Source organism: Takifugu flavidus, chromosome 15 (genome assembly GCF_003711565.1).
Source record: "Takifugu flavidus isolate HTHZ2018 chromosome 15, ASM371156v2, whole genome shotgun sequence".
NCBI classification, from domain to species: Eukaryota; Metazoa; Chordata; class Actinopteri; order Tetraodontiformes; family Tetraodontidae; genus Takifugu; species Takifugu flavidus.
Window position 1 is genome coordinate 31,308 of NC_079534.1, and position 20,882 is coordinate 52,189.

Sequence of the window (20,882 nt, forward strand, 5' to 3'; positions counted from 1 at the left end):
ATCCAAGCCCTGAATTTGACCCAACAGTGCCTACTAAAGCTACAGCATTACGCAGTAAAATAAAATAAACAATTCTGACATATCAAATATTCAGATGCTACAGTCGTGTCTGCCCCGTCCTCCACTGAAACATCTGGCAGTTAGAAGTTAACTCCACCTCTGCTTGTGATGTTCTTGTCAGGACTGAGCGGACTGGGTGGGTGGAGCGCGCATGCGCAATGCGCACAAATCCCTCGATCGGTGCGGCTGGAAAAGCGCAGAGGAGTAGAGAGAGAGGAGGAGAACAGTTACAAAAAGAAAAGGAAAGACAAGATGGACACGAACATCGCCTGTCGTTGAGGTTGGGGCCGTTCCTCGGTGTCGGGTGGGTTGACCTTCCTCCCCGGAGGCGCTGCAGCTCCGTTATGTTGGAGAGCAGGAGGACTGGAATGTCAGGGAATGGAGGAAATCTCCAGAATTCATAAACTGCGCCGCGTTGTCAGGATTTAAAGATAATCCCGACACGGAAAACTGAAGGATGGCGCTAATTTAAGCGGGGAGCTGCTGTTTTTTAGACCTGTCGTGCTCTCAACAACCAAGGCCGCTGCCAAAGTTTGATTTTTTCCCCCTTTGGCTCTAAAGGAGGGATTTTTTTCCCTCCGTGCGGAATGTCATCAGCCGTCAGGAGGAATTCCCGTGGCTGATCGAACCTCCAGCTGCAGAGCGGTTGAAGATGGGAGATGCGGCAGATGACAGGGGGATGAGACGGACCTTCATCGTCCCCGCCATCAAGAGCTTCGACCATTATGACTTCACCAGAGCCAAGATTTCCTGCAGCCTGACGTGGCTGGTGGCCAAGGCGTTCGGCTCGGGTAGGTGGTGCCTCCTTCCATGGTCTGAGATAAATGGAAAATAGGGCTGAGGGAAAGATCTGACAGGGTCGAGTTACAAGCCCAAGGGGCACTCGTGAGTGTTACCTCTGTTCTTATGCTGAAGACTTTAAGTGTGATGTTTCCAACTGAAGCGTTCTGAGCATGAAGATTTGCAGATATCAATCCAGCCGCATCACTCATCATCACATTGATGTAACCTGTTGCACGCTTCATGCTGTGGAATCCTTCAGCACTGCAGAAGTGGGGCCCGGCCTGTTACGCAACACCGGCTAGGCTCTGTCAGTCTCAACCCATCAACAGATGCAGGTGGCCTCCAGCTGCCATCATTAGAAGGAGACTCCCTTGATCTAAACATGCAAATGTGCCGTTTTCCACAACCAAGACAAGTGGTTAGTTTAGCTCAAATACTGGGAGGAAATGACTAGAGTCCATCTTCCTCCACCCAAGTTGATGAGAGTGCAGTGAGGACCTACATGGATGGGTACCACCAGCTGTGTGTGAAACAATTCCATTTGGTGGCAAGTTTTCCGTTATTGCGAATTTGTAGTTATTGGGGACAAAAACTGCATTACCCACAATCCTATGAGCTTTATAGTTAAGTGAAGCTTCTGTAACAACATTTAGTCATTGTGTGCATAAATATACAGGTCAAAACATGCATGCTGGAACATTTTAAGTTGATCAAAACTTTTATTTTGACAATATTTGAGCTAAGCTAGTCAGAGGAAAGCCTTTGCACATGTTTGTGTTGCTCCTGCCCCAGAGGACGGGAAAAAATGTTAAAGAAGGAACAATATATGGGACTATAATCCACAATAACTTATTTAACTTCTAAACCTTCCTGTTACTTAAATTGCTTTAGCTTTTTTGTTTTAAGAATGGCTCGTCCAGAGTAAAGAGTGAATCATGGGCTTTGCTGTCACGTGCTGAGCAAATATTCTTTGCTATCTTAAATCTATTAAGCATTATCAGCTCTTCTCATTTGGTGGCTCTCCTTTCTGTGGGATGGACGGAGTTCTCATTAACATTAATTTGATCCTTTTTTAGGTTCAGAGGTTTACCTTAACTCCCCATAAAAGTTTTTATGATCCGTGCCTCCTTTTACAGACAAACCTAGATGGGTTAAAAGACAGACCTCTGACTCGCACCTATAGATCTGCCAGTTGGCGGGGCTGCCGCTGTTTGGATACAAGCTGTCATTAATGCTACAATGAGATCTGTGGCTGTTGCATTCAACTGACACATATTCAGCTTCCAGGATTATGGCCCAGATCAGAACCGGTCCACAGAGCTTTGTCTGGCCTACTTAGATAGGATGACCACGTCTGATGTTTAGAGGCTCCAAATAAAAAGGCTAAAACTTATATCCTCTATCTGGAGAAAGTCTTTAGACTCTGTCAGTGATGCACAATAAGAGAACCACTTATGAACCATAAAAATGTTTTTCTATTCTGTCTTGTCACTTAAGGAAACTTAATGGGAAGTTTGAAACAGTAATAGATGTTTAATGGACGTCATTATCTATTGTTGGAAACATTTACATATTTGGTGTCCCAGAAGGCTTTGGGGAACTTTTGTATCTTCTCCACCAGTCTTGGGTAATTATACTTATTTGTTTGTTCAATTATTTGTTTGTTTTTTGTTTAAAACACAAATAATGGAAACTTTGATTGTGCATTTTAAATAACAGATAGGCAGATATAACTACAACCATAAAATAAATAATAAATCTAATGTAGACAGCCTGAACTGAATGGTTTTTGATATCTAACACAGGTAGCTGAAGCCATTTTGGCTGCCGTTTTCTGGAAAAGAAAATAAAGGGGGGGACAAAAGCTCTTACTCAGCACTAAACGGCAGATGGCTGGTGAACAATATGGAGCGTTTTGCAGATAAACAAGAATCTCCAGACAAAAACTGATTTAGGAGACTGAAACTTGGACTTAAACACATCATGTGGACAGAAATATGCTGTTTCCTATCATTGTGCATGTCTCACTGATGTGTGTGTAGCTTGTGAAGTCACTGACTGTTTTTGTTGGTAATTTGCTACCAAAAGGTTTGCTACAAACTACCTAATCTTCCGAAAGTGCCAGATTTATGCTGCGCTGGTAAACTGGGATCCGCGACGTTGTAGAACTGCAATCCTGCGGTCCTCCAGGGAAGTCTTCTCTGTCTGCACTTCCTGTGGCAGCTACTTCCTGTCTGTTTCCTCTTTGATGGCCAACACAAGGGGGGGGTTACTTGACGGGGCAGATTTTCTTCCTTTCTTTTTGTAGCCTTCCAGTGTTTTTGTTATGTGGACTTAAATGAGAAAACTCGTCACCCTCGAGGACCGATGAGTAATAACTTTAAGTGTTTAGAAGTGATTTAAAATATCTTCTTTTCATCTTCCATTTTAGAGTTTTGGGGGTGGGGGGCTGCACTCACCACAGTGTAAAACAGAGTGTTTATTACACAGGCAATGGTCTTGTTTTAGTTCTCTTCGTTCATTTAACGATGTTTTGCCGTAAATGTCGTAAAGCTGTCACTTTAAGAGAGATTCCTGTTGTGTCCTTTGTTTCCATCAGCGTGAATCAGAGGCAGGCAGAGAGGAAACCGACCCCCCCCACCCACACACACGCACACACCACCAGAAATACACACTCATACTGAATTATACACACAGCTGCAAGCGTCTGTCTGTATAATCAGATTCATCAGATGAGGCAGCACACTAACATTCTTCTGCAAAGACGGTCCAGCTTGTTGAACGCCGATTAAAACGGTTTGTGATGTTACTGGGGTGTGTCCAACGAGCTTCATCTGGTTGGTCATATCAAGCGGAGGCTACAGTATGAAAGTGGGAAGCCATGGCAACCACAAAGGCAGTAAAATATAGAAGGAGAATGGAAGCATTGGTTTTTAATGACATGTGCAGACGTTCACCGTTTCTGCTCAGAGCCCGTCCTGACCCTTCGGTCCTCTGTTTCAGATGCAGTACCAGAGGAGTTGGCCGAGCCTCTGTACAGGGACCAGTACAACCAGGAGCACCTGAAGCCGACAGTTGCAAGCTTGCTCCAGTCGGCGGAACTCTACTGCAGGGCGGGCAGCCTGATTCTCCGCAGCGATGCCGTCAAACCTTTACTGGGTCACAACGCCGTCATCCAGGCCCTCGCCCAGAAAGGCCTCTACGTCACCGACCAGGACCGACTGGTGACCGAGAGGGATCTGACCAGCCTGCCTATACACATGGTGAGCAGACGCCTTCTTAACACTGAATCCAACAGCTGGAACCAGGAAATACATCTTAAACCAACCAATTATCACCAGTTGTGTTTGTGTGTGTTATCATCCTGCGTGATCCGTCCTGCCAAAAATCAAAGGAGAAAAAGCAACCACTAATGACAGGTTTCCAATAGCAACCCATTACTCACTGTTGGGTCACTGTGTCATTAAACAGCAACAAACACTCCTTAGCTCACGCCGCCGCGACAACATTTTGTCAACACTGCACATGATAAGGTGGCGTTTCCCATCCTGAGCTCATCTTTACATTTTAATTTAGTGGGAACTGTCACCTTGTTTTGTTTCCCGCAGGTCACACGGTTCTGCTGTGTTGTGATAGTTTGATCCAGACGCTGCTAGCACACGCATGGCTGGAGAGTAGGCACTTCTGCTGACACCAAAAGGTGTCTGCATTGCAGTGCACGCTCGCTCTCTCACTCTCTCTCTTTCTCTCTCCTGCCTGCTCTGTCACTCCTTCTGTCTGCCTCTCTCTCTCCTCGCCTCTCCTCCCTCACCCAGTGTCTTTTTTAGCCCTCTCTGTGACCACGCCCCTTTTCTTGTGCACGTTCTTATCTCTGGGGATTAAGTGAGACTGGTACCTTGAATATTTAATTGGGGCTTATTTCATCGAGCCCTCTCTTCGGGCTCTTATCTCAGGTTGTGCTTTTTTATTACGTTTATGATTCAAAGTCACACATGAAGGGCATCTTCCTATTATTGCAGAGATCTTTGGATTTTTTGTGGGTGTCCTTTAAAGGTCCTTTACATCTATATGCTCCAGAGTGAGTCAGTCCTGCATCTACAGCACCCTCTTTGCATGATCTTTGCAGCTCTTCTTTCTCAGCTTCTGGACTAAAGTGAATGTCACAGCCTCATCACATTTTCCCCACATCCCCGGATTACCCTTTCATATTTCAGGGCTGTGACTGCCCCAATTGTGTCTGTTTGGACCCCACCCCGCCCCCACCCTCATTACATGGCATGGAACAATGAGGAGCAACAGTTATATTGACATCTGCAAATGTCTGTGTGTTAGGAGCTTTTGTCTCCTAAAACAAGGCTGGGGGAACATCTATAGGGATAAATATCACCATTTTTCACATATTTAATCCATATCAATCTATGGAATGACGTGATTTGTATAAAGTCTTGATAAATGAGAACCCCCACGTTGCCTCATGTTTAACTTCATGATCAGATCTCAGCTTCAGTCTTAATGTGGCCTCTGATGACCTCAGATGTGTATTTTCTTTGATTAGGGGATGGCGATTTGCTCATTTACTTCTGATGTTGGTCCTGGAAACTGAAGGAGCTGTGCACGTATGTGCGTTTGGCAGCTCAGCAGGATAATTTCAGCCCATTGGAGCCTCTGGCCCATTTTGGTTTATGGTATATCTGCAGTGAAAATGATGACCTCACGCTTTTCCAAATACTGCGCGACAGATGAATAACTCATGTAGGAAGGGGGAGGAGGAGTGTGGCAGTCCATCAAGAGGTTGAATGGATACATGTGAGGGAGAGGGAGGGAGAGAGAGAAGGAGGGAGGGAAACAAGGAGTTTAGGCCATTTGCTGTAATTCAGGAGAAAAAAGAAAAGTAGAGTAAGAGATGAGAGGAAAGGGTGAGCGTGGACGTTTCTAAGATGGATGTGGAAAGAGGAGAGGGGAGGGCACCAGCGCAGTATTGCCTTTTTGGTGGGTAGGAAGACATGTGCACGGCAGAGAAGGGGAGTGGGACAGGCCCACTGTTAATGTGACCATCTGGAAAGAGTAGGGGGGGTAAAGATGATGGAGGAGAGAAGAATGCCAAGAGAGCAGGAAAGGTTGAGGAAAGACGAAGAGGTGCTGTGCAGTACTGCAGCATGGTGGAGGGTGGAGCCTGGAAGAACACACACACTCACACACACTCACACACACAGCATCGATCACTCCAGACACATAAACACACACCTCTTAAGAGCTGTTGCACCTCCACCACAGTGTGTTCAGGAGCTGAAGGAGCAGCTGCACATCAACTTCAGCATATCTCCTTCAGAACTAAGGGGGGAAGGGGGGGGGGGGGGGGGGGATATTGGTTTGTCCGGGACTGGATTGGGCAGTTTCAGCGTGCAGGTGTAAAGTCGTACAACCGAAACACTTTTGTTACAGGATACCTTCGGGGAGCAGGCAGTTGTTTCTTTGGTTCCATGTTTGCCCAGCTGTATTCTGCCCCCCTTTGATCACGTGCGGAAGTGTGCGCTCGTGCACTGTTCAGGCGCGCGTGCAGCGCTGGAGGGGATCGATTCCGATACTTCTCAGTTATTACACTCACAGGGATGCAGCTCTCTGTAACAGTGTGCCACCAGCATGACCTTATATGGTATGTCTGTCACCACCAGAAATTTAGACAAGCCCATACACACGTGCGCTCACATAAGCGTGCTCACACACACGGGCACACACACCTTAAAGGTCTTTGTGAAGGACAGCACTTGGTTCTTTAATCCACACTTTATTGTCAACACTAGTGGGCAGGTGAGCAGTCCTGTCCGTCTGTTTGTCTGTCTGTCACACAGTATTGGTCTGGAGAGGAAAACACACGATGTCAAATATTTGCTAATATCCTGAAGATGCAGACAGTTTTTATTTTGGACTCCTGGAGTTTGTCTGGATTTTGTTCAGTCTAAACAATCCTGTTTGCAAGGCTCAGCAGCTGTTTGCACATCGGCCGGCAGATGTTTTAATGCGTGCCAGCTTCCTGTTTTTGAATTGGTTGATGAATTTATCTGGCATTAAAATGCTCTCCTCTGAAATGGGAGAATTTTTAGCTTTCTAAACTGGAAACAGGAATCAGCCACCCGCAGGAGAACGCCGGTGCTGAACTGCTTCAGCTCGCTCAGAGTTGTTACAACTTTACACGTTGGCCGTCACATGAGGTTCTGGTGTCACGAACCGGAGCCTGTCAGGTCAACTTGGGTAAACGCTCCTGATTTAGGCCCATTGCTTTAACTCACACTTGATTTTAGATGCTAGATAAGCAAGATTGACATAAGAACCCGGGCAGAGAATAATGCTCGTAAGGATGAGGGTTCCGTTGGTCCGACTGGTCTGTGTGGACGTATGAAACTGTTTCTTAAAGTTTACGAGTTGAGACTGAAGAAAGACTTAATCCCAGGAAATGAAGTGATATGTTACTAATCACTGAACTATGAGTTTGCACCAACAGCAGCAGCTTCCACACATATGGAGTAAATTAGCCAAACACAGAATAGAACTGAATAAAAACAGTCTTTGTCAACTTGTAACGCTGATTTAATTGATTTTGTCTCTGCAGAGCTCCCACTTGGCGTTCATCGACACGCTGATGATGGCGTACACGGTGGAGATGGTCAGCGTGGAGCGGGTGATGACCAGCATTGGCAGATACACGTCCGCTGAGCAATCACATGGGGAAGGACACCTCCAGGAGCTGCCGTATGACACCGAGGACGCTATCGTCACCTGGATCAACAAGGTGCGAACAGGAGCGCTTTTGTGCACAGTATGAACCACAAGGGTGACGCCCACAAACATCCTCAAGGCTTCAACAGAGAACACACGCCACTTTGTTTTAGTCTGGAGAGGTGACGGCGCTGAGGTTTAACATGTTTACTGGTAAATCAGATTCAATATAATTAGCTCTTTAAAGCCAGAACCTTTAGACTCCTCAGGTCAAGCTTTGAAGATGCTTTATAAGGACAGGAACTGTCACTACCGGCATCTTTGAAGTGATTTGTAGCTCACTGATCTGGAGTCGAGTGACCTGAGTGCTTTATATCGCATTAGAACAATTAGCACAGACAGGAAATGGAGGGATGGTGGTGACAAGTGTCCCCTGTGATCAGCTCTCATCTTCCTGTCCTGCCATATGCACAGACTCTCCATTCAGGGAGCATGCCTGACTCTCTCTCTGTCTGTCTGTCTGTCTCTCTGTCTGTCTGTCTGTCTGTCTGTCTGTCTGTCTGTCTGTCTCCAGGTTAACGAGCACCTGAGGGACATCATGGTGGAGGAGCAGAAGCTGAGAGACCAATTTCACGAGTCGCATTCATCAGCGCAGAAGGTGAGATACAAACGCAAACTGGATAAACTGGAGTTGTTTGCTCAGGAAGGGTGATAGTTTCCCATTTTAGTTCCCATAAACAGTTTCTTCTACTAGTTTGCTGACCCTTCAGCCCAGAAAGTAGTTTTTATATGTTGTGTTTCCTGTTGCCTCAATAGAGGACTCTTGTTAGATCTGTGTGTTAAAATATGGAAAAAATAAATCAATACCTGTTAATTTTATACTCAAGATTCATGATTCTGAACATGACGCTTCAGGATGCACCGATTGCGAGCTGAAATGGTCAAATTTAATTTTATTGTGCGCGTTACTTGTCTCTTTTTCCATTCTATCACTCAGTGATGCAGGCACATGCAAGCCCACATGAGACACACACACACACACACACACATGCATACATGGAGAGCACAGAAGGAACAGATGAGCAATTTCTGACCAGCTGCAAAGAAATGTTAGTGAAAGAATCCTCCCGTCAGAGTGGAAAATGAAAATGTGTGGGGGGGAGGAAAAAAGGGAGACAGGCAGCAAGAGGAATGAAATTCAAAGAGCAGAAAGAGAGAAATGACACTGGAGTGGAGGGCACAGAGTAACTCTGTCAGCTGAAGCTAAAGAGAGCCTGCGACAGGCAGCCAGTGTTCTCCTCCTGCGGCCTTCGCACTTATGTAAGGTCCATGTGACACACGGAGCTAGTCTGCAGGGGCAAACACACAGCAGCCGGCGAACACTCTCTTCCACTAACTTAACCATGAAACTCCAGCGCAGTGCCTCCTCAGGTCACATCATTCCCCTCGGGTCAGAGCTTTCTAATGTTGACAGTAACAAGAGGAGGAAAAAGGCTTTAAAAACCCAACTCAGCTGTGCTAAATGGCAAATGGAAGGTCATCTTCCTGTGATTCAGATAACATTCAAACACTTATTTAATCTCCGTTTGTGTTCAAGCCAGATAACTAAGGAATAAACAATAGCCTCGACTAGATGGCGTGCTAACATTGTTTTGTAGCTAAGCTAACGGCAACACTAAACTCGGCTAATCATTAATGCGACGTCCCTGGATAACGATAATGGACATGAAAGCTGGAAACTGTCTATTCTGGAGTCTGTCACATACGCAGTAAAGCTTCATGGGAACAGAGGTGAGGGCTTTTGAAGAGTGTTTGCGGGAAAGCGTACACCCATTGTGAGTCAGCTGGTGTCCTCCATCACACAGAAGTCTATTCACTGAGGCGGACACACTCAGAAGACATAATTTCACACATGCACAGCCATGCGCCTGCACCAAACACACACGCTAATGCATGAGCACAAGACACATCTCAGTACTTCTCGTCTATTCTGGGATTGTGTGAAAACTGGTCTCATGACGAAGGGCTCGGTATTTCTCTACTTTCGCCGACCAAACATACTAACAAGAGATGTTGAGATTGTAAAATAGTAAACTGTGTTAGCGCTGTGTTTTCATTAGAGGGCATTAGCTCAGATTAGACTGGACTAATTACGATGAAGTCAGTGGAGCAAACTGGTGTCTAGACTCTAGACTCCATTATTTGGTAATAGTTTTTTGTTCATTTAAAAAAATATTCAAATTGCAGAAAAGATGAATCCAGCAGTTGAAACCAAAACATACAGAAATCGAGATTTAAGTGAAATATGTTCAATGTCACGTGAAGACTAACTAAATTATAGCATTATATGAGTAGCGTTACATTTCCTGTCCTTTCTGAAGCAAGAGTACCGGTAGGTTATCAATGGCCTAATGTCTCTCCTCTCTCCTCTTTCTGTCCAATCATCATCTTCCATCAAGTCTCCTAATAAATGGTACTGGAAGTTAGTACCAGTAAGTCCATTCTGCAGAATTTATCCTTAACAAACACCACCTCCAACCTCGTCCCTTACCATCCAAACCCTGCAAAGATTCACATTATTTCTCATTGCATGCAGCTCCCAAATGCCCCCTCACCCATTGGTCCGACTCCCCCATCCCGTCACACCTCCAGACCAAAACTCTACATTCCCAAGAATCTGACTCGCTAAAATTGGCTCAGCATCCTTTTTGATGGGAGAAAGAAGGCAACATAATTCTTTACTTGAGTCACATCTGACCCGACTCTCCTAAACTGATCTCCGCTGGTGATGGTGTCTGTTCTCAGTATCATCTCGATCCGTTTTCTGACTTCGGAGCCCAGCTAAACTCAGCTGAGCTACATTTAATGACCTTCCCACGACGTGGTCACAGTCTAAGTAGGTTTCAGTCGTCCACCTCTTACATCACTATAGCAACTTCTGAAGATAATTATAAAGCCTGAAATAGCTAAATTTAGTTACTGATTGCTGCCTTGGTGATCCAATTGCACCCTTTTGTATTGCATTGCTAGTTATGCGATTGTGACGCGATTGCTGTGAGACAACAGAGATCATATCTTTCTAGAGAGGATGACAAGGTACATTTTGACCTCTACATCATTTAACTTGAGCCTGAAGCCCCCTCTGATCTTCTAAGTCTTCATCTTAACACCTGTTTGTCGAGTGTGATTGGGGGGTTGTATGCATGCACGTCAAGAGGTCTCTGAGACATTCACACTGTACATATTCGCCCCAATGACACATATAAGTGATGTCTCTGTCGTTGCCATGGTTTCAGGCTCGCTATAGGAAGGAGCACGCTCAGCAGAGGAGCGCTCCCTCGCTCCCCCTGGTGGAGAACCTGCTGAAGGACAACACAGACGGCTGCGCCCTGACCACCCTGCTGCACTTCTACTGCTCCACAGTCATCAGACTGGAAGGTGAGATGAGCCCCCCTCCGACACTGACCACACCCTCCCGGGGTCACTAACCACACCTGTGAACATAAAAGAATAAAGGCATTGATGTACACAAACACATGCAGGGAGATAACCGCAAAGGTTTACTCTCTCAGACGAGAACAAAGGCCCGATTTCCAAGCAGAATTTCAGAACACAAGGATTCTTTTATCTCCAAGTTGCCTCGATATATGAAAAAACTGAAGCTACTATAGAAGCCTTCTGCAGATCCAAACAACAACATAACATATTGATGACCGCGTTCTGACTTTCCCTGGTTATGTTTTATGAGGAAGAATGTAGGACATTGTTCTTTGACCTGAGAACGGCACTGTGAGGCAGCAGAATGAATGTGAGGCAAGAAAGAAACAAAGACTTGTTTCCTCTCCTGCGCCCTCATTTCTAAAAATGCCCTGGGTTGGGTCGGGATTGGTCATGAGGCGTATCAGACCGAGCACCACACCAGGATTGGCTGCCTGCTATTTTAAAGATAAACAGCTGTGTCTGAACCTCTGTGGCACTTATAGAGACACATGTGGACCAGATGTGGATGTGAGTTGCACTCTGTTTAACTGACTGACCTTGAAATAGTAGTAAATGACATCATATTTGGGCTTCTTCTCATTTGGTAGACATTATACAGTCTCCGTGAGCACGTCACAGGTTAGAAATCCCAATGATTCATGGACGGCCTGAAAATCCAGATTGTGGGCGATTGGAATCAGCTACAGTAAACTGCAGGAATGCTGCAGGGAGAAGTATGGTAATTTCCTGTCATCTGCCCCTTTTTAAACACAAACTCTGCCTTATCTCCCCCCTGCCTTCCTGCCGGCCCTCCCACCCTCGTGTGCGCCCGACCCCTCCCCTGGCGGAGCAGATATCTGCCTCAAGGAGACCATGTCTTTGGCTGACAGCCTGTACAACCTCCAGCTGGTGCAGGAGTTCTGCAAGAACAACCTCAACCACTGTTGCCACTTCACCCTGGAGGACATGCTCTACGCACATGCATCTATAAAGGTAAGGAGGCGACCTTCAGGGCGTGGAAAGTCCTGTTTGTGTAACGTGGATCGGGTTCAAAGAAGGAGGAGGGGAAAAAAGTCTTTTGGGGGAATGAATAAGGAAATGTCAGGACTGGAAAGTCTGAGTGGTCAGAAGTGAATCATGCGAGGAAAATAATAATGAAAGCTTGTGAGCGAGGCTGCACTCTAGCATTCACTCTCAGCGTGCGTGTGGCTGTATGAACAGGCTCGGAAAGACCAGTTTGTTACCAGTATGGCTTTGCAAACAGATTTAATAAACATGATGTGTCTGTGACAGAGCTTTTTTAGTACGGTAGCTTCGGGCCTGCCTCTTTCGCTGCCTGTCCGTCTCTGTTTCGCTCTCTCTCTGACAGAGGACACATTCTGCTCAGAGGAGAAACTGTCCCCACCACCACCCCCTCCCTGTCTCCTCTGTTTTTATTCTTTAAACAAACAGTAAAATCTGTGATCTTCAAGGATAAATACCCTTTTAACTGCATTTTATTTAACAAGTAAAAGTGAAAAGTTTCCTCGACGTCCAAACACAAGGCAGCAGTAAACTGTGCAGAGAACATGGGGTGAAACAGTCTGATTGAAGTCCCAGTCCGAGCTGACGGGGGACTTTCCACAGTTTTTACATACTTGCCAGTCTTGGATTCACTTTTCGATCATCCTTGAATCATGGTAACAGTCTACATCGACGCAAACCTTTGCTAATACGCTACGTCTGATCACATGGTGGTGCTACAGCTGATTTGTAGTATCTGTGGCAGGTTTAGGCATATTTCACCATAATTATGTTGATGAGCTCTGTAGCACAGCAATGATAAAGATGGAATGCACAGTAGTGTGTATTTTATGTGCTATTAAGGAGTTTCCGTATCACAATTGAAATCCAAAACATTTTTATTATTTGTGTTTTATCCTGAAAATGATTTATAGATGTGTGTTGATCGCAGTGTTTGACCTCCAGTGAATTTCTTTGTCTAAGCTGGATGAATTAATGGTATATTTGGGTTAGTTCGCTGCTCTGTGCGCCCATCCATGCGTACTCTATGTGAGATATTTAAACTAAACTCCAGATGGTGTTGCTGGACTGTTTTCACAAGGCATTGACATTAAATTACTTAATGAATCATGATATTCAGCATCTCCGCCCAGAGATGGATTTAGATGACCCCATTTGGTCTGTCAAAGATGCTTTGTAGTATCATAAAAACAGGAGGGATTTGAGATGTCAGTGAGATGAATTCTCTGTTGATAACCAATAAACCTTTGTAGATATTGTGTAAGTAATAACAATGGTGTGTCTGTGTTTTATCTTGCAGAGTAACTACCTGGTGTTTATGGCTGAGCTTTTCTGGTGGTTTGAAGTTGTCAAACCTTCATTTGTACAGCCTAGAATCTTAGACACAAACGGTACACAACTTTTAAAAAATTAAAAAATTAAAAATCAACCTGATGACAGGTTTGCCACCGTCCGCCCAGCACTGATGCATCTTTGTCCTCTCATCAGCCTGTGAGCCAGTATCCTCCAACAGAAAAATGGCTCCCGTGTCCAGTCCTGTCAAACAGCGATGTACATACAGACCTGAGAGTCCAGACACCATCCAAGCAGGTTATTTAATTAAATGTCATTAATTATTCATTAAAATGTCCATGTCAAAATTATGAATGAGCAGAAGTCATGCTATCACCCTTTAATACTCTCACAGAACTACTTAGTAATTAACCAGAAAAATAATAATAATAAATAATGATTGCAGTGATGTAAATATAGACTACGACGTGGAAGTTGTCTGCCCTCTAGTGATTGACTCAAGAATTGCAACCTTAAGCTGTATATACAGTACACTTTTCCTTTTTTGCTAAAGACACATAGATATACATTATTTTCCATGCCACAGGTTCAATTAAGAGATCCACCTCCCTGTCCTTCATGGATGGCTGTATTGGTACATGGCCCAAAGAAAAACGGTTAGTGTTTTCACCCTACAGTTGAGCTAGAAAGGTAGCATTCAATGATTGATGAAGGTGCAGCTGTTCTCCATCACTAAATTTTGTCCCTCATCAGCTCTACTGCACGAGGAATCTCCTTTGAAATCCCTTTGGATGGAGAACCGACAGTGCCGCCCTCTGAATCCCCGTCCCTCAGCGGCATGACCCGGTCAGCCAGCAGCGAAGGCCTTGGGTTTAAAGTTCACTTTGCAACCCATGGGGGCCTCAGGCGCCACCCGTCTGCCATACCCGTCAATGTCAATGGCCAGAGCAGCCACATTCTAGAGGAGGATGAGGATTTTACTTCCCCCAAACCCCTGGGAAGAAACAACACATTCTCAGTGAAGAACCAAAATAGGTGCAGCAGCATTTGTGCGTGTGTGTGTGTCTGTGTGTGTGTGTCTGTGTCTGTGTGTCTGTGTCTGTGTGTGACCTCTATTTCCAAACAGATAATTTTAAAAATGTCACTTCATGTATTCTGATGTGCCCTTAGGTGCCCTAATGGCATCCTCTCAGATAGCCCCCACAGCGGTAACAATCACCACGGTGACCACAGCGGTCACATCAGCCCATCAACTCCTCCGAGCATCGAAGAAGCTCTGAAGATAATTCATGACTCTGAACGGCCTCATGCCAGCCTGGGCATGGGAGGAGGTGATGGTTTCTTTCTTCATGATGCGGAACCTTTGGAACCTTCTGGGGCCCGCGGAGAGGGGGACGACACAGGTTCTGCTAAGACTCGACTGAACGACCACGAACCCAACTCTGTCTCCACCGATGAGGTCGACACGGGGATCCACGTGAGGACAGAGGACATCCAGAGCTTGGATGAGGACTCCTCCTCTTTGAGAGATTACTCAGATATGGATCCAGACTGTGAGGCCATGACTCGCTCCTGTCCAAATTATGACCGTCCGGACAGGGAAAGGAACAAAGAAGAAGGACAGAAGGGGGTCTGCGGCGCTAATTCCCTGGGTGGGAGGGGTGATGGTGGAGACAGGACCAGCCCCTGCCCCAGTTCTGCACCCACACTCCCCAGATCCCACACCATGAGCCCAGCCTCGTCCTCCACGGGCTCCGTGAGCGGTCTGGTCAGGATGACGAGCTTCGCGGAGCAGAAGTTCAGGAAGCTGGAGGGGAGGAGCAGTGGAGGAACCACGCCGGAAAGTTCAGACCTCAACGTTCCGTACACACACTCCACAAAGAGCACTTTTTCTCCGGTTGGTACAGAGGTTTTGAATGCTAATCAAAGCGACACGTGAGAGAAGACACTTAACATAAATTATATTTTATTTTAGATGTCCACGCCTCCTTTGCCAATTACATCTCCGTCTCCAGTCACGCCCTCCCCTAGAGACCCTTCCCACCTCATAGCATCTGAGATGATCCAGCTGAGGATGAAGCTGGAGGAGAAACGGAGAGCAATAGAAGCCCAGAAAAAGAAGGTAAACTCACGGAGACTGAACGATGACTGAGCCAGACAAGATGCTGATCCAGAAATGTGCTGTGGAGCTCGACTTTGGTGATGTCTTCTTTTTTTCACATTTTCCAGGTCGAAGCTGCTTTCACTCGCCACCGTCAGAAGATGGGCAGGACTGCCTTTCTGAATGTGGTGAGGAGGAAAGGAATCAATGTTCCCGTCAGCCCCAACTCAGGAGGAGCTGAGACGCCTTCGTCTGAGCCCATCACACCCTCGATGGAAACCAGCCAGGGTGGCGTGGAGCGGGCGGAAAGATGCAAGCCAGACGGAGCAGCTCCCAAATCCCCCAGTGAGGACAGAGGAGGTGAGAATCATTTTGTATACGATAAAGTGCCCCATAAATGAACCTGATCTGACTGGTTACCACCTGACTGACCCGCATGTTTCACGTGGTGACTCAGGTGTGACTCCAGGAGAGGCTGACCTGGCGGATTATACCCGCTCCATTGAGAGGCTGAACACATCGCTGGGCTTCCTGCAGACAGAGATGCAGCGTTTGGCCCAGCAACAGGAGACGATCATGGCCATGCGAGAGCAGCAGCAGCAGCAGGCCTGGGTTATCCCCGCTCCTGCCCCATCCCCACACAGGTATCCCCTCCTCCACCTGTTCTTTTTTAGCTGCAATAACACTGTAATTACAAACACTTCAGCTTGTATGCGGAGGTCAGAAGCTTTCTTTTACCAATTTTCAGGACAAAAGCAACCATAAATAACATAGTGTTTTTTTGGTCCCCTGTAGGCAGCTCCGTGAGTTGCGTAGTAGCAGCGTGACGGGTCGGGGATCAGGACGAGGCTCCGTCGGGTCCCTGTCTCCCAACCTCTCTTCTTCAGGCTCTCCTCACGCTCCTAATCGCTCCCCTGCTGGTATTAAGAGACGACCGGCCTCCTTCCATGCCCGGACCCCTCGGACTCCACGACCAAATGACCTGAAGGTCACACCTTTTAGTCGCATGCTCAACACGCCCACATCTGTGGACAGCCTGCCCAGGCTGAGGCGGTTCACCTCCAGCCAAAGTCAGCTCAGCTCGTTTGCCTACCTGGGTAACGAGACAAGTTCAGGTGAAAAGAAGGACAGCGAAGAGGGAAAAGCAGCGGACGAGAGCGCTGGAACGTCTCATCCTTCAGCTAATCAGCATAACAAAGCTGAGTGTGAGAATGAGCGGAACCAGACGGCGCGGCCTCGGTCAAAGGGCGAAGACAAGTCAAGAAGGTCAGAAGAGGTGTTACACCAGCCGTTACCTGAGTATAAAAGACCTACGTCCAGCCAGGTCAAAGCAGAGAACCAGGACAGAAGAGATCTGGTGGAGGTGCCACTGTCTGAACTGAAACCTCCTGAAAGATCGAGCAGCGGTCAGGAGATGGACGGAGAGGAGGACGGAGATGCTGGAGGAGATGACCAAAAACTGTGCTGTGGATTTTTCTTCAAGGTGAACGAAAGCCTAAAGATGACTATCCGTTTGTTTTGTTTTTTCATATTTATCACCTCTGTCATGCAGCATTTTTACCATTTTAATGTTGTGTGTTTCCCAGGATGATGTGAAAGGTGAAGAAGATATGGCAGCAAAGAAAGCCGCCTTGCTGGAGAAGAGGATGAGGAGGGAGAGGGAGGCTCGGGAGAAGAAGCAACAGCAAGAGCTGGACCAGGAGCAGGAGAAGGAAGCTGCACGGTTGGACTTCATTCTATTCTGTCCGCTCCAAGTTTGAAGGTGTTACTTGTCCCCAGATTGAATTTGTTGCTCTCCTCCAGATTGAAAACGGAGGAGGAGCAGCAGAAAAAGGAAGACGAGAAGGCCAGGAGGGAATACATCAGGAATGAATATCTGAGGAAAAAGCAGCTCAAGCTGATGGACGACATGGATGAGGTCATCAAGCCGCGATCCGGAAGTCTCAAGAAGAAACCGAGACCTAAATCCATCCATCGGGATGTTGTGGACTCATCGATGCCTCCCATGAGAGCAACAGGTGAGCAACATACACACGTTTCCCTCCATATATAATACTACAGCAAATATTGATCAGCGCTCGACCTGTCACGCAGGTGTTCGTCCTCGAGGATACTCCGTGTCAAGTGTTTCGTTAGCGTCTCTCAATCTGGCCGATAACGACAGAGACCTTCCAAATAACAGGAAGAATAACAGGTAAGAGCTGCTGTTGCGCTGTAGCTTCACATGGGTTTCATCAGTCTTGGTGTGCACAACACACAATTTAGAGAAACTGTTTTCTTAAGTAATCAGATCAGTTTTGGAATGTGTGAATCCACAGTAATCAACCTCTAACAGTGGGGTTGATGATGGGGCTCTCTTCTTTCTTTCTTTTCCCTGACACTCCTACACTCCCTCCCTTTCTCTGCTGCCCACCTGCGTCACCTCAGAGGCAGTAAAGTAGCTGCAGCTCACGTCCCATTTTTTCTCAGCTCTCCCAAAGAGAGAAAGGCAAGGTTGGTATCGCTCCGTGTAACTGTACCGCCCTTCATGAGCAACAGCGGCCATGTCAGCAGCGAGGTCATTGAGCGTAGCCCCTTGGATTTGGGTGTCCTCCTGCTCTGGATGCATTTTTCTTTCCTTCCTTTCCCTTTTCCACGCTGGCTGCTCCATGTGACTTCATGAGCTCATCCTTCCCAGTGTCCATAAAGACAATGCCGAGGCTTTGCTCTGCTTGGCTGAACGTGCTACCTCTGTCCCTCTCTGTGCAGCTTGCTATTTTAACAGTATGATGTAAAGCCAGACAACAGGAACGGTCTGGAGATTTGTGGCTCCACATCTGACCTTGTTTTTACCACATCTGTGTGTTTGTGCATGTCTTCATCTGTGCGTTCCTGTGTCGTCTGTGCTCCGTGTTTTTGTTCCGTCTGTCATGTATGCGGGCGTTTGCAGGCCAGAATCAGCAGGAGGGTTTTCTTCCTGTCCTTCGACTGTCAGTCGGAACGGAGAGAAGGATTGGGAAAACGATTCGACCACCTCCTCATCTCCCTCCAACACAGAATACACAGGTATCCTCCACACTTTCCACTTGACTGAATCCAGGAATCCTGAAATCCTGGAATCACACCCCAGCACCCCCATTAATCCTAATTGAAATGGTTATTCCTGTAGGACCTAAACTATACAAGGAGCCAAGTGCAAAGTCCAACAAGCACATCATCCAGAACGCCCTGGCCCACTGCTGCCTGGCGGGCAAAGTCAACGAAGGCCAGAAGAACAAAATACTTGATGTATGCAAATTACTGTTTTCAGAAATCTAACATTCTGAGATTTAAAAAAAAAAAAAAAAAACAACTTTTTCTCTGTGGTGTGATTAAGGAAATGGAGAAATCCGGAGCCAATAACTTCCTGGTGCTTTTCCGGGACGCTGGATGCCAGTTCAGGTCTGTGTACACCTACTGCCCAGAGACGGAGGAGATCACCAGGCTGGCCGGCATCGGGCCCAAGAGCATCAAGATCAAGATGATCGAGGGCCTGTACAAATACAACTCGGACAGGAAGCAGTTCAGCCAGATACCAGCCAAAACCATGTCCGCCAGCGTGGATGCCATCACCATCGCCAGTCACCTGTGGCAAACCAAGAAGCAGTGGACGCCCAAAAAGCTGCATTCCAAGTAGCGAGCGGCGGGTGGACATGGGTTTCACTGCGTCGTTACGGAGGACACTTAAGCAGGAACGAGGTCACGAATGTTCCGGACTACTTCAGCGGGGCAGAAGTGCCTATGTGTGCACTACTCTAGCATGTGTGTCAGTGTTCTCTCGTGCCAAAAACAAGAGTAAAATCAGAGGCAGTCCGCCGCCTTAGCCCAGCTGAAACCACTGAAGCAGTGAATGTCGCGCCTCCCACAGAGGCAGCCTGGTCTCTATGAGCTGATCATACGTGGCCTTACGCTGGTTTTGTGTCAGACGGAGTTGTCCTAATCGTTTGTGTCACATCATCAGCGCAGATCGGACGTTCGGAGACTATTTCAGACCGAATGGTGGATGTTTGCTGTTACACAGGCATGTTTATTTTCGGGATTTTTTCTTTTAAACACATGACTGAAAACTTTAAAATCTGTCAAAGTCTGTGTGTGTGTGTGTAGTGAAGTGTCATAAAGAGTGAGGAAAATACCTCTATGGGATTGGTGGTTGCAATTCATTTGCATACATGTGAAAATATGCAATTCACGAGCATGCGGACAGTTCTGGGAAGCACCTACAGTCGGTTTTTAATTTATTTAAATTGAACAGACTTCAAACTTAACTTGAATATGTTTTATTGGCGTGTTACAGTTCGAGTCAGAGCGGCAAATAAAAAAAACACAGGTCAGATTTAATTGTATATGGTGGCAGATCCACTTGTAGCTTTTTCTGAGTAGCTTTTATAATTTATGGCTTCCTGTGTAACGTTTTGCTGTCATTTTGGGGGCCTTTCAGTGTGCTTTAAATGCAAGCGTAACTCCTCTGTATCACCACGATGACAAGCGTCAGTAGACTAGACAGAAATCCCACAATATGTGAGCTGTCTGTGCAGTTTAGAATTAAATATTCACCATGTTGCAGTTGGAACTAACAAACACCTAAAAATCCACTTTAAATGTGGATTTTTGTCTTAACTGTTAGGTCTTTAATTTCCTTAAAATAGCCCAAAATTGTAAATAATCCACCTACGATAGCACTTACGGACCCTGTACCACTGTTGTTGAGTCACATGTTCTCAAGCCTGTTTCTCTGTTTTAATGTTGCATTTAAATAAAACATGTGTTCTCTATCAGGAGGTGTTGACACTGTACAGATATATTTTGGCATATAGGATTATTTTTTTGTAATGACATTTAACTCTTTGGAGGCGTGTAAAAATGAAGCTGCACAGATGTGGAAGGAAGTGTGTGAGAAGTATGAGACGTCATGAGACGAAATATAAAAGGCCTTAATGGGGTTTTACTGTGTTATTGTATGAAAATCCACCTCACATATGAATTGTTGTTTTTTTTTCATTTTATTGAATCGGATCAACTTTTTTCTGTTCTTATCCATTTGCTTATTAAAATGTCTATCAACAGGATTTGTGGTGTCTCATTTCACGTCTTAAGTGATTCACATGCAAAAAGATGTTTTATCTGCTGGATTATAACAAAGACTTCACAAATATGAATAAATTGCAGAGAAAATCTGCAGCAAAGCTATACATGCTTGTGTCACTGTCATCATTAGGTTGATATAAGACTCTAAACTCTCCCTCAGTGTGTGAGTGGACGTGTGTGTGTGTCCTGTGACGGATTAGTGACCTGTGCAGGGTGTATTCCTGTTTCTCACCCACTGACTGCTGAGAGCAACTCCAGCACCCCTCCTGACCCTTATTAGCTATGGATGTTTTGTTTTCATACACATAGTTTCAGTACAAATTGC

The 20,882-nt window shown here is 46.1% G+C and overlaps 1 protein-coding gene across 4 annotated transcripts; it reads left to right on the top strand.

Moving 5' to 3' along the window:
- Positions 1–221: 221 nt before the first annotated feature.
- Positions 222–20,661, top strand: camsap2b (calmodulin regulated spectrin-associated protein family, member 2b). 4 transcript variants are annotated; one of them, XM_057056243.1, is made up of 23 exons: positions 222–851; positions 3,847–4,106; positions 7,451–7,630; positions 8,132–8,215; positions 10,017–10,049; positions 10,854–10,995; positions 11,891–12,030; positions 13,361–13,451; positions 13,549–13,650; positions 13,940–14,009; positions 14,107–14,388; positions 14,524–15,250; positions 15,329–15,475; positions 15,583–15,814; positions 15,912–16,098; positions 16,250–16,937; positions 17,041–17,177; positions 17,258–17,472; positions 17,549–17,648; positions 17,882–17,947; positions 18,384–18,499; positions 18,603–18,721; positions 18,810–20,661. In XM_057056243.1, exons 1-23 carry the CDS (start codon positions 713–715, stop codon positions 19,107–19,109), a joined length of 4,557 nt encoding a protein of 1,518 aa, XP_056912223.1. In that variant the 5' UTR covers positions 222–712; the 3' UTR covers positions 19,110–20,661. The 4 variants fall into 4 exon arrangements, with proteins under 4 accessions (XP_056912223.1, XP_056912225.1, XP_056912224.1 ...); XM_057056245.1 differs by lacking the exon at positions 17,882–17,947 and having other exon boundaries at positions 223–851; XM_057056244.1 differs by lacking the exon at positions 10,017–10,049 and having other exon boundaries at positions 223–851.
- Positions 20,662–20,882: the final 221 nt, after the last annotated feature.